Source organism: Lynx rufus, unplaced genomic scaffold (assembly GCF_022079265.1).
Source record: "Lynx rufus isolate CCGP_SWC_20201006 ecotype Redwood Valley unplaced genomic scaffold, mLynRuf1.p SCAF_5, whole genome shotgun sequence".
Classification (NCBI taxonomy): Eukaryota; Metazoa; Chordata; class Mammalia; order Carnivora; family Felidae; genus Lynx; species Lynx rufus.
Genome location: NW_025814867.1, coordinates 64311925 through 64325447, shown reverse-complemented (window position 1 = coordinate 64325447; position 13523 = coordinate 64311925). Strand labels below are relative to the sequence as shown.

Sequence of the window (13523 nt, the reverse complement as noted above, 5' to 3'; positions counted from 1 at the left end):
TTCAAATTCTTCATGCTTCCTCTAACTGTAGAGTAGTGCCAGATAGTGCTTGCAGTTTGCCCACGAGTGAGTGGTATGGAAAATGTTCCTCTGGGGAATCTGAAATTATTTGGGGACCAGGTGTCTTAGGACTTGGCTTCTTTTCAACTCTGTTGTCTCCAGGTATGTGACCTTTTGAGCAATGTCCGTTTAACTTCCGGACGCTCTGTTCTTTTCACTAACAAAGAAAACAATACCTGTTCTGCCCAGCTTTGAAAACCATAGCACATCAATTTGTGGAAGAAACTCTTACATTATTTCCAGGAAATTCATCTTCTGGAAATATGCTAGCTCACCGTACAGTTGAACAAGGATCTAGAAGCACTATATTCAAATCAGCTGTTTCAGAAATACTATTTATGGTAGAAACAGAAATGTTTTAATTAAAGAGATGTTTAAAGTGACTTATTTTAAATTGTTAGATAGCAACTGCTGGACAGGTAAGCTTTACTTTGGTTTTCTACCTCTGGTGCTTCATTATTGATGCAATAAACTTCCTCCCCCTGATATAAAATAAGGCACTCAGTAGCATAACATGAATTCAGTTCTGCTTTGTTTTAATTTTAGGTACTATTTCTTTATTACTCTTTGAAGGCGTGCAGGCTTTCTCATTGAAATCAGTGGTTGTAGATTGAATTAACGATGTTACCCGGTAATTCTTGAGTCTCTCTACATCGGAGGTACTTTACATGCATTGCTTCATTTAATTCACACACCTACCTTATGAAGTGGATGTGTAAGCTTTCCCATTCTACAGATGAGGCAGTGGAGCCCAGTGAAGTGAGGTAACCCGCGTGAATCCGTCACACAGCTGTCGATGACGGGAACAGAGACTGAGACCTGAGACCGTGTCTCTAGGAACTTTACCTTGTACTCTCCACCACTCAGCTACAAAGCTTCCCTCATTTCAAGGGAAGTAGAAATGTTCGAGTACTAAGCCTCCCAGAAATCTATGAGAGAAACTTTATTTTAAAAATAAAGAAATCAGATGAACGTTTAATTTTTTTTTTAAGTAATTGCATGATAGATGAAAAGTTATTTGGCTTAAAGAAAAGTCTGCCTCCTACAATTACCCTGTCCTATAATTTGTGTACCATGCTGGGTATGTTTCAGAAGCACTGTCTTAAAGAAATTTAAACCGTGGTTCTAATAAAAAGAACACAAACCATGTAGAATAAGTATGCCGATGGCTGGTTTCACATTTTTTTTTTCTTGTAGGCTAACCTCCAAGCTTTGTAAAATACCTGGAGGAGAGGTTACACTGGGGCAGAGATGACAGTCAATCATGGCAGGAGAACATTTGATTTAGATTATTTAACTGCTTTTATTTGATTCCAAGAATTATATAAATGGCAATCTCAGAAGATAGAGAGATGTAAAGATTAGCACAGGGCAGAGGCCAGCAGTCATTTTGTAGGATCTTATTTGGGGGCAACTGAAGGACCTGCCTGACAAAGCTTATCAAGTTGAGAGTGAAGTCTTAGTCAGACGTGCTGGGCTAACCTTCAACGTCCTGACATTTAAAAGCTTTTGTTTCCAAAAGATAAGCAATGAAAATAATTATATGTGTGTGTGTGCACAATATGTATTATGCCATAATCTATAAAGTTGAACACGTAATATGCAAAGTCACTGCTAAATAGGGCCAGCATTTCTAGTGGACCAGCAGCGATTTTAGCCAACTCCCTCATTTACAGATAAGAAAACTAAAGCCTGGAAAGGGCTACTGCGCTTTATAAGATTTGCCAAACACACAATAAAATGGTTTATGTCCCAAACCACAGAGAAGGCTACGGATCCAGTTGTCACATAACCAATGCCACTACGGTATAATGTTCTCTCCACAAAAATACTACGCCCCGAGCACAGTCCTTAGTTCTGGCAGCATTCACTGCTGCAAAATCTACAATGATAGGATTTATACCAGCTGTCGAAGTTTATAGCAATGAAATATGATCTATAAATTCCAAATTCTCAAAAAGCAAAGCATCTCATCACTGGAGAAGCATGACGAGCTCCTTAGGGGCCTTCTTACAGATCCTTATACCCCGCTCCAGGCAACCCCACTTCTGCCGATGGCCCTCTGTGGTGAGGAGGGAAGTGGGGATGAAGGAGGGAGGGGGTTTTTCCTGAGAAGAACAAGGAGGGAAATGTAGAGGAGTGCCATGACCATATACATGGTGAATTAGCACTCTGATTTTAAAGGTGCAGGCAACATTACAGCAATCAGAAAAATGGAAAATATTAAAGCTCTCACACTCTCACCACCCTAAAAATTCACTTTTTACCTATTTCCTTTTTGTCCATATTAATATACGTATATTTTCTGTTGAGTTGTGATTTATTTCCTTTTTCTGTAGCTCACCTGGATTTTGGTTTCAAATCCCATTTCCACACGATAGAACTAAATTTAGTTTAATCACATCCTGATAAATGTGGACAAATTCAGTGATTCCTTGCTATTTCTGCTCCATACACCATCAGTCAGGTGTTACCTGGCCTCTCCTCCCCTCTCTGCCCCGACACACCCCACCCTTGGTATGGATGGTAAGGGGTCCTAGATCTTTGGGAAGAGGCTTCCAGCCCTCAGTGTTGATGTGCCTTGGGCCCATTCTGGAGCCTGCTGACTGTGACATAGGGGCCTCCACCTTCTCCTTTCAGATCTGCCTTTCCTCTGCTCCTCTGTTGCTGCCACATCATGTGGGCTGGTGGACCTTTCTCTGGGGTTCTCTGAGAAGCAAGACTATATTTCACGCTCAGATCCTCATGGCTCCCCTATCCTGCTGACAGGTGATGAGGTCTATCCTGTTCTCCCTGGAATTCTGCTTAAGGGTGAAGGGCAGGATACCATCACTCTTATTTCTGTATACTCTTGGCTGAGCTCAAAGGATCTCTACCTGGTCAATAGAAGTCGATATCTTGTGTCCTGTTTCCTTTGTGAGAGTGCCATCCTGGGGGCAGTACCTGCTTCGTATCTATAGTCACAGGGTGGGGGAAAGGTAATTCCTTTAAGGGACAAGTTATTTCCTATTTCATGGTATCAGCCTGCACATCTGTAATTGTCTTGTAATTGTAACTTTGCATTCGGGCCATTTTAACACAGTACTGGAAGTATTTTGCTATTAAGTCATGATGGTGGTCATTTTTAGTGGTTGCAAAATGTTCACTCTTTGAGTGGCTATAACATAATTTAGTTAACTACCCCCCATTATTGGACATTGATTTCCAATTTTCAGATATACATAGCACTGCTATAAGAGTTTATGAGTTTTGAAAGAAAACTTATTTTAACCAAAAGCCCAAGAATACAATTTTATAAAATTGTTCTGAACTGCAGTGGATGAAATGACTGCTTCATATATGATGGCTTGGAGCCCATTAGCTCTTACCTTGTTTTTAAGATCATAAGTAATTCTGCCCATTAGGGGCTCAGGTTGTTGCCCTAACCTGATGCCTATCCTTTGCACCACCCCAACTTTATGAGGATGCAGTGTTTCCCTGGCAGCTGAGAACTATTGTCTTCTGGGGATTGGATCCAGGAAGGAGAGTGGACATAATATCGAGTAGAATTTTCTCTTCATTGGCTTAAACTTAGCCACGATTTTATGGTTTGAAATTCAAGAGCCCCTTTTTTCTACAACAGTGAAAATCTAAGTCATTTCTCCTAACTTGCTGAACACAGTTTAAAAATTTCATCATTCAGGAAATTGAAGAACTGCATTGGAAAAAGGCAAAGACCCAGATAGAGAGCTAACAGAGTCCTAAGAACAAGAAAATGTGAACCTTCTGATTCTCACAAACTAAATTGGCAAGAATATTTTATCTGAAGATAAAGGGTTTTATAGGACATTTCTCAGTATCCTACTGAAATCTCTAATTGATATGGGTATGATATGAGATCTCCATTTTGAGGTCATCTCAAAATAATAAATAATCTCAAAATAATAGAACACAATGATAAAAGGGAACCATGTTTACAAACAGAGTCACAAACCCATGATGTTCAAGACCAGCAATCCCACTCCTAAGTGATATTCATGTTTCACAAATGTGAAAAATGATTTATGGGGGTCAGAAGACATAGCAAAATAGATACTTTGAAATAATAAAAAAAATTGGAAACAATTTAAATGTCCACCAATAGAGAGCTGCTTTAAATATTATGGAAAAGATGTACGGGGAATACTGTATCACTATAATTAAAAAACGGACAAATCTCTATGTACAGATATATAAATAAAAATATTCATAAAAGTGTTTATAGTAGTCTAGCATTTGAATAGAAGAAAAATACATATACTTATAAATTCATAGACTATTTCTGAAAGAACATGGAAGGTAGTAGGAGTTGCCCTCAGGGAGGGGAAACAGCACCTGGGGACAATGGAGAGAAAGAGAATTTTTTTTTCCATCATATAATCTTCTACCTCTTCTATTTTGTACTATGAGCATGTGTTACCCAGTGGAAATATCATTTATTTGATGATTCCTCAAAAAGTTAAGCATAAAATAACCACATGACTAGGCAATGCCATTCCTGGGGATATTTCAGAAGAACTGAAAACAGGGACTGAGATCTATATACCTGTGTTCACTGCAACATGATTCACAATAGCCTAAAGGTGGAAACAACCCCGGTGCCCATCAACAGATGCCTGGATAAACAAAATGTGCATTGCATATCCAATGCAAGATTATTCAGCCACAAGAAGGAAGGAAATTCTGACAATCTTGAGGATCTTATGCTAAGTGAAATAACTCATACATGAAGGACAAATATTGTATGATTCCCCCTAGAGGAAACATCTAGAATGGCAAATTCATAGAGACAGAAAGTAGATTGGAGGTTATCAGGGCTTTTCAGGGAGGGAAAATGTGGGAATTATTGTTTAACAATCACAGTTTCTGTTTAGAGTCATGACAAAGTTTTAGAAATAGAATCGTGATGGTTGCACAACATGTGACACTCATTACTATCACTGTATGGTATACTTAAAAATGGTTAAAATGGCTAATTATGTGTTATATATATTTAGCATGATAAAAATTCACATAACATGTAATTTAAAGAGAAACTTATTGTAAGTTTCCCAGCTTGATCTCTTCTGTGCCCGAGGCTTCCCAGAAACAAACATTCTTCCAACCCGACCCTAGTCTCCCAAAGCATAGAGTACTGAGTGCATAACATGTGCAGGGATCCTCTGTGGGGCACTGCCCCAAATAGAAAGATATGTGGATGTACATCCTGTGTTTCAAAAGAGCTTATCACATAGCCTAGGCAGCAGATCCGTGTGTCACTATCGTGTAAAGCAAAAAGGCTGAATAGACAAAAGCTGAATAGACATCTGTGCCGTGTGCCTTGGGAGTCCAGAGGCAGGAGCAAACCAGCTTTGACTGGAAGATTCAGGATGACTTGACCAAGGAAAGTGCCTTTTAGCTGCCTTGGAGGGAGAAGTGGGAGTCTGTGGGCCGAAAGGGTATTCCTGACTCAGAAAGCAGATGAGCCAACCTTCCTTAGTAGGGAGGTGCACCTCTGAGCAAAGGGCAGTGGTCTGGCACTGGACAATGGGTCTGTGAGGATCCAATGGAAGGCGATTCTGGAAAGGCAGTTGAGGCCAGATAGTGTCAGTTTTTAACTGTCTGGTTTAACTCATTTTGACTTTTAAATGCTGGTGATGGGGGAAATGGCTTAGGTATGTTTTCTGTTCTTTCCCACTATCTCATTTACCATTTAAGGCTGTGAGCCTCTTACCCTTATCAGGAAGAGAGCTTGAGGAGTTTACATTCTTGAAAATTCATTTTTTCCAACTCAAACTATGTTTGCCATCTAGTGATTAATCCGTGCCATTGCAACAACCTACTTGTGATGCCTTGGTCCTCAGCGCTGCGGTTAAGCTCAGGGGCCCACAGACTCCATTGTGTTGGCTATCACTTCTGCCCTGAACTTCACCTTCCACGAGCCCTGATACATACATTGGTGTTTGGAGACATTGTAATGACATCCGACCCCTCAAAGAGTAGTAGTAATACTCACATGAAAGAAAAATGTAGTTGTTTTGAAGAAAATGAACCTTAGAAATTAAGTATTAAGAGAAGTTTAAATAGCAGCACCTTTGTGTGAATATGGATGTCTCAGATCTCTGGACAAGATTTTTCGACCACAACAGATACCACAATCATTTCCAGCTTCCACTTCTTCCTCTGTATCCCATAAATGGAGGCAAGGACTTTAATAGCTTTGCCTCCAAATAGTGATACCTGTTTCAACATGATTCTCCAAATTTTGTACTTTCTGAATGGAGTCTAAGTAAGTAGCCCCACTTCCTTCTTTTATTTGTTACATTATGGAGTAGCAAAGGCTACTCAAAGACTATTCTTTCAAAGGCTGGCCTCAATCAGTTGGAACAGTCGGCCAAGAAATGATGCGTTATATATGCAGAGGATTTAAAATCATCAGTCACTCAGGATTCTTGAAGGGCGCAGGATAACATTTTGCAGCAGAACCAGTTTTCAGAGCTGGATCAGAGTTTCTAAGCAATGATGACACGACTTGTCATACATAAAATTATTACGATGATGTCTTTTTCAAAACTTTGTTGCAAGCCCCACCCCACCTTCCGTGGGTCCACGCATGGGTTGCTTTCAGTGGATTTTGTCCTAGGAAAAATTATGCTGTAGAAAGAGTAGACTTCCCACTCTACTGCCAAGTTCAGCTGTTTTTTTTTAGGTTGTTATGAATTGTTACCTGGATAACAGCTTCTGGCCTCCAATCCAACGGCACCTTCCAAGCCCCGAAATGTGATAGAATGTATTGTAGGAAGCCATTAGCTCAATCTCTAAAACCATATGAACTGCCTACCTATATCATTTTTTGGTGAATCGCTCTGCATCTGACTTTTGTAGGGAAAACCAGAGATACCGGGTGTATGTTGTGATACCGCTGCTGCCAGGATTTGAAGGAGACATTTCAACGGGTGGAGGAAATGCTCTGCAGGCAATAATGCACTTCAACTACAGGTGCCAAAGTTCTAAAGTCGTCTGTTTTCAGCTTTCTATCAGTCACGCGTGTAAGCTGGTGAAAGGAATGGAAATATTTCCCCACATCTATTCAGGGAGTGTTGAACAGATGAACACTTTATTTTACTTTCGAATCTTGGCCTGTTTACTAGTTGATAAAATTCAAATAGAGCCTAAAATCATAAATGGCAGGCCTGGGACACATGGCGAATATAAAAAGAACTAAAATATAAAGCTGTCTTTTATACTCATTGCCTATACACAAGACATACATATACATAGATCTTATAAATGGAGACAAAGACTTTATATATATATATATGTCTGTATATATATGTATATATATATGTATGTATATATGTATTATATATGTATTATATATATGTATAGGCATATGTATAATATTGATTTAAAAATTATCTTTAAGCCACCAGAGAGTTATTGAGCTTTCCATATTATTTGAAGAAAAAAATTAAATTTCCATGTGTTTGTTTATGGTTCTTTAGGTAGCAAGTTTTTTCACCAAGCTTGGGAATGGTAGACTTTGACAGAAAATGAAGTATGAAGGTTCTTTCCTATCTTCTGGAATTTTAATTCTATTTTCTCTATCACATCTTTGTTAAACTTTTAAGGAAAGTATTAAATCCTATTCTCGATATTCTAAAAAGCAGAATTGCCATATTCCCTTGAAAAAGACCCATGAAGCTTCAGACTTGGCCAGTAGAGCGATATGAAGAGGGTTAAGAGGTATATCTGGTGAGCAGACAGAGAGGTAGTGTAGAAAGTGATGGGAAGGCACCCCTAACATTCTGTCTTGGTCACGTAGCTGGAAAAGAGAATGGGAGTGAAGAGGTAAGTGAACAGGCCTGGGCCTGAGTCCCAGCGCCCAGTTACAAGCTCTGGGACCTAAGATACAAAAGAACCCTGCTGAGCATCACAGTTGTATGAAGTCAAAGCAAGGACGGGAACCTGGATGTTTTCTTTTAATATCCCTTGTTTTTCAGAACCACCTGTAATTTCCCACCTTTCTGATCAAACCCTTTTGTGAGGGAGGAGACAATGAGGCCTGGCTCAAAACCCCCAGTGTGTAAAGCAGTTAAGGTCTCAGGAGCTTGGTCAAATTAGGGGTAGGGGCTTACATGCCTTCCTGCTGCCCTCCCCCATAATACCCCCTGCAGGATCTGAGGGTCCTCTAGGCACAATTGTGGTCACCACTGTGGTGATTTTTTTTAATCCTCTTGTTTCTTACTGACTGAGTTATTTCTATCAACCAGGATTTCAAGTAAAGATTTTTTTTTGTTTCTTCTGGGGTAATTTTGCCTGGTTACAGTAAGAGAGAACTTTAACTATGCTTTGGGATATACACTTTGATTGAAGATTTGCCCATTTCTAATATTACCTGATTTATAACATGACAAACAAAGCTTTTCAAGTATTTAAGGCACTGACATAATGTTTAATTGGATTTTATCCACTTCATTTGCCATTCTAATATTATTTTTGGAATATTGTCAGTTGTAATTATTTTCTATGACTTTTCCTGGGTTTGAACCAGCTGAATGAAATAACATGCTTGGCTTTTGTTCAGCAACTAAAATTCTAACCTTTTATTATGCAAAAACATCTCTATTTGCTGGCATCATCTTTAAGAATATCAGTATTTCCCAGGGGTAACTATATTTTTAATTACTTCTACAGAACAAGCAGATGGAGCATAGAATTTTTTGTTTTGTCAGTCTTTGTAATTCATTGACTATTATCAGAGTTGTGAAAAACAAAGTCATTAGTGGAGTCAGTTATCTGCAACTATATTTTTCACTTTCAAGGCGTTTGCCGACTTTGCAGGGACAGCCAAGGTGTATAGTTTCTTTAACTCAGAAATTATTCTGCTAAGTGTTTGCCCTTTTTACCTCTGAAAGTAACGTGAGTCTGTAAGTGTTCTCATCTATTGAGTTATTCTAAATTTATCTGAGCTGTCACCAAATTTTCTAAGAGAGAAAGTTCATTCATAGCCCATCTTTTGAAAATAGAATCTCTTTCTGAAATCTAATGTCAGTTTTATGACTTTTCCATTTACTTGCCTCAAAACAACCTGTCCCAGCAGTACCATTACAAAAGTGATATCCCAGGTGGTTTTTTAGCTTCCTAAAAGTCCATGTAGCATCTTCTCTTAAAAGCACTCGTTCTGTTTTTGCTTGGGTTAGGACTATACTTCACAGATACTGCAGTTGGGATTGGTTCCTTTGAAACCTCTGTAATTATTTCTTTCCTTTCCATGTGTTCAGAACCATGTGCAGAGGAGAAAATTCCATCCTTGGGCAGTTAAAAGCAAAGCGTAAGTAACAGCTTTTATTTTCCTCCACAGTTGTCTTTGGTGACATATCCATAATCATTGTGAAACTCTCTTCACAAGAGGTAGCCCACAAACGTTTAACCGAGATCAATCACTTATTCTCATTAAACTGTCCAAAGCAATGTTCAAATGAGGACATCACAACTTCAGATGCATAGATAATGAAAAATAAGAGCATTTTCATTGTTTACTTTTATTTCTTTATAATAGTTATTTTGATAATAAGTGGGATTTATAAGGCACTTCACAAGGACCCTTCATGTATCTTCTACGATCCTTCACCACAATCCTGGGAAGGAAGCGGGACAAGTATCATTTCTGCTTTAAAGCTAAGGACACAGATGCTGCAAGGTCAACAGGTATTTATGCGGCCTCTTGTTATACAGAGGTCCCCAGGTTGTCACAACACTGTCTTATATTTAGGGAAGAAAACCAATTCTATTTATTTTATTTTGCCACCATACACTGACTAAACCTTTGAAGGTATTGTACTAGAGGCAAATAAGTCAGAAAAAAAGCTCACAGTAATACCTTTCACTTGTACAGTTCTTCACATTTTCAAAGGCACTTTCTCAGATATCTTTATTTATTATTTTATTTTATTTTATTTTATTTTATTTTATTTTATTTTGAGGGAGAGAAAGAGAAAGTGAGCAGGGGATGGGCAGAGGAAGAGGAAGAGAGAGAGAATCTTAGGGAGGTTCCATGCCCAGCGTGGAGCCCAATGTGGGGCTCCATCTCACTACCATGAGATCATGATCTGAGCTGAAATCAAGAGTCTGATGTTTAACCAACTGAGTCACCCAGGCACCTAGATATCTTCTTACTCTACCCTTCTTTAAACTCCCACCTACCACATATTGTAACTGTGGGTTTACTTGTCTATTTGTCCTGATGCTAGGTTTAGCACATAGTAGGTCCTCGATAGTCTTCTATATCTTGTACAGTAGGTACAGGAAGTCCCACAAAAGTTAAGCTAGAGTCAGAACCCAAATTGTCTGACTTCCAGTTCAGATGGGATACAGATTGTGAAAACTTGGAGGGCCACATTAAAAAGAACTAGATTTTGGGGCTCCTGGGTGGCGCAGTCAGTTAAGCATCCGACTTCAGCCAGGTCACGATCTCGCGGTCCGGGAGTTCGAGCCCCGCGTCGGGCTCTGGGCTGATGGCTCGGAGCCTGGAGCCTGTTTCCGATTCTGTGTCTCCCTCTCTCTCTGCCCCTCCCCCGTTCATGCTCTGTCTCTCTCTGTCCCAAAAATAAATAAACGTTGAAAAAAAAATTAAAAAAAAAAAAAAAAAGAACTAGATTTTATCCTAAAGAAGACAAGGTTGGTGGAAGCCTCTGCTTCCTGGAGTGAAACTATCAAGGTGGTGTTTTTATGGAAAGATTCACTTACTGTTGGTAAGCAAAGTAGAGAGAAACTGGTGGCAGGCATAAGATAATGGCACACTGGCAAAGGAAAGAAAGGTTATGTATGAGTACAGCTGGGAAAGAAGACTTGAGGGGATATGGGAGTAGGAAAGTGAAAGGAGTGTCAGATAATCCTGAGAGTTTCCACCAGCTGACCTGGAGAATGGAGCTGCCACAGGGAGGTCTGCAAAAGTCATGAGGAGAAGTCACAATTATATGAGGCCTTGTGTTATGGCCTTCACATATGCTATAAACCTCAACTGAGGTTTTTGAAGATTTTATTTACATTGGTAACCTCCTAAATGGAGTGCACTGGGTGATGTACCAGAATGTGGGGAGAAAATATTAGTCTTTCCATGTATGTATATTTTTCACTTAAAAATAAAGAATTGGAACATGAGCAGGAATGGCATAGTAAGGATCTCCAAAAATCCACTCCTTCAAAAAATCAACAAAAATACAAACAGAAATTGTTAAAATGAACTTTTCTTGAGAGAGAGAGAGAGAGAGAGAGAGAGAGAATGAGGGAGAGTGCGAGTGGGCAGAGAGAGAGAGAGAGAATCCCAAGCAGGCTCTGTGCTCAGCACAGAGCCCTACACAGGGCTCTATCCCATGACCCTGGGATCATGACCCAAGCCAAAATCAAGATTCAAATGGTCAACTAACTGAGCCACCCAGGCACACCAAAATAAACTTTCTTAGAACTCTAGAAATTAACCAAAGTCTTATAACAATATGAGGAGTTTTTATTCAAGAAAAACAACACAATCTTGGTAAAAGCAGCAAGCTTTGTAGCTGTTTAATTTGCTATATACCCATCATCCTCTTCTCAGTTCCACAGTAGCCTTGAACATCAACTCCTCATCACTGTGAAAACTAGCAGCCTATCAGCCCCCAGAGGGAGGCATGGGTTTGAAGCTCCCATCCTCTGACAGTTCTCAGAAAATTGTCATAATTTGACCTATCTGACAGTTTAAAAGACTTTAAAACACCTAGTTTAATATTTGAATATTCTTTGAATATTCAAAGAACTAAAGGAAATAATATCCAAAGAACTAAAGAGAACTATAAAACTGTATCTCCCCAAATAGAGAATATTTTCTTAAAAATAGAACTTTTTTATTAGAAAGTTTCCATAAAAGTTCTTAGAAAAACAGAAATAAATTCTGGAGTTGAAAAGTATAATAACCAAAATGAAATATATGTTAGAGAGGCTCAGTAGCAGATTGGAATAGGCAGAAAAATCAACAAACTTGAAAACCGATCAATTGAAATTTTATAGCCGGAGGAACAGGAAGGAAAAAGAATAAAGACAAATGAACAGAACCTTGGAGACCTGTGAAATGCTATCAGACATACCAACATACACATAATGGGAGTCCCAAAAGAAGAGGAGAGAAAAGTGTAGGTAGAATATTTAAAGAAATAATGACTGAAAACTTCCTAAATGTAATGGAAAATATGAATCTACACATCAAAGCTCAACAAAATCCAACAAAGATAAAGTGTTTCATACCAAAACACATCATAATCAAACTATCCAAAGACAAAGACAAAAAGAGAATCTTGAAAGCAGCAAGAGAGAAGCAAATCATCAAATACAAGGCATCCTCTATAAGATTAATAGGCAATTTATCATCAGAAACTATGGTGTTCTGAATGCACTGTGGTGACATATTCAACATGCTGAAAGAAAAGACTATCAACCAAGAATTCTGTGTCCAGCAAAACATCCTTCAAAATGAAGGAGAGGTGGAAGTTAAGATGGCAGAGAAGTAGGGAGACACTGGGCTTTCCTCGTCCTTCAAACACAGCTGTATTGAGGTCAGATTGCTTGGAACACCCAGGGAATTGATCTGCAGAGTGGTGGAAGGATCTCCACAGTTGGAGGGAGACAGCCTGGCAAGTGTGAGGAGTGTGGATGTGAATTGGGGGAGAGATAAATGCTAGTACCGTGAAAGGGAGGGAACCCTTTCTGTGGACAGATAAAAGGGAGATTGAGAGGTGTTGAGAGAGTGCAGCATCGAGTTAGCATAAAAGGAAAACCTCTCTGGACCACTGACTGAGGAGTGAGAAGTACTGAGTGTCCCAGTTCTTTTTTTCCAAACAGCTTTTGGAACTCAGACTCTGAGGTTTTGGAAGTATATGACTTTCTCTGGAGTGGAACTTTGGCAAGTGCTGCTGGGGAGGAGGGACATGGCCCCTGAGTGCATAGCATGGTGTAGTGATCTCCAGGGTGCACTGGGAGAGAAGAGTCCCCTTCCTGGAGTACTTTTGGAAGAGGGTTTATTGCCTCCCCAAAGACAAAAGACCCTGCAGGTGCTAGCCAAAGGCCTTTCATCAGCAGGATGGAGAAGCTCTACTCCAGAGGAGGGGAATGGATCTATGCTGTGCTGCATCCTTTAAGACTTTGGGTTTTGAGTCCCAGCCACATGCCAAAGAAAAAATGCAGGAAAGTTGTGGTGCAGGGTGAGGTGAGCTGACCACCCTCACTATTTTGTGAGGGCTGCCTGAAGAGTGGGGGTTGAGATCTCTGATCTGGGGATCAGAAATTGGAGTGGCACCATTTTCTCCCCAATACCAACATGGTAGAACCTCAGAGAGCAACATAGCAGTCCCCAGTGGAGGTGGGACCCACTTAGACCAAACCCTGCCCCTCTGTGCCTAGCAACTGCTTGTTTACTGGGGCAAGAGTGACTCTGA

The 13523-nt window shown here is 39.7% G+C and overlaps 1 protein-coding gene across 5 annotated transcripts in view; it reads left to right on the top strand.

Annotated features, from left to right (window-relative positions):
* The window catches only part of PLD1 (phospholipase D1), a 203859-nt gene that overhangs the window by 153866 nt on the left and 36470 nt on the right, over positions 1 to 13523 (top strand). For all 5 annotated transcript variants that reach the window (XM_047098660.1, XM_047098658.1, XM_047098661.1 and 2 more), the window contains 2 exons: positions 6943 to 7056; positions 9342 to 9391. In XM_047098660.1, the coding sequence (XP_046954616.1) occupies positions 6943 to 7056; positions 9342 to 9391 (164 nt within the window). The remainder of the gene's footprint in view (positions 1 to 6942; positions 7057 to 9341; positions 9392 to 13523) is intronic.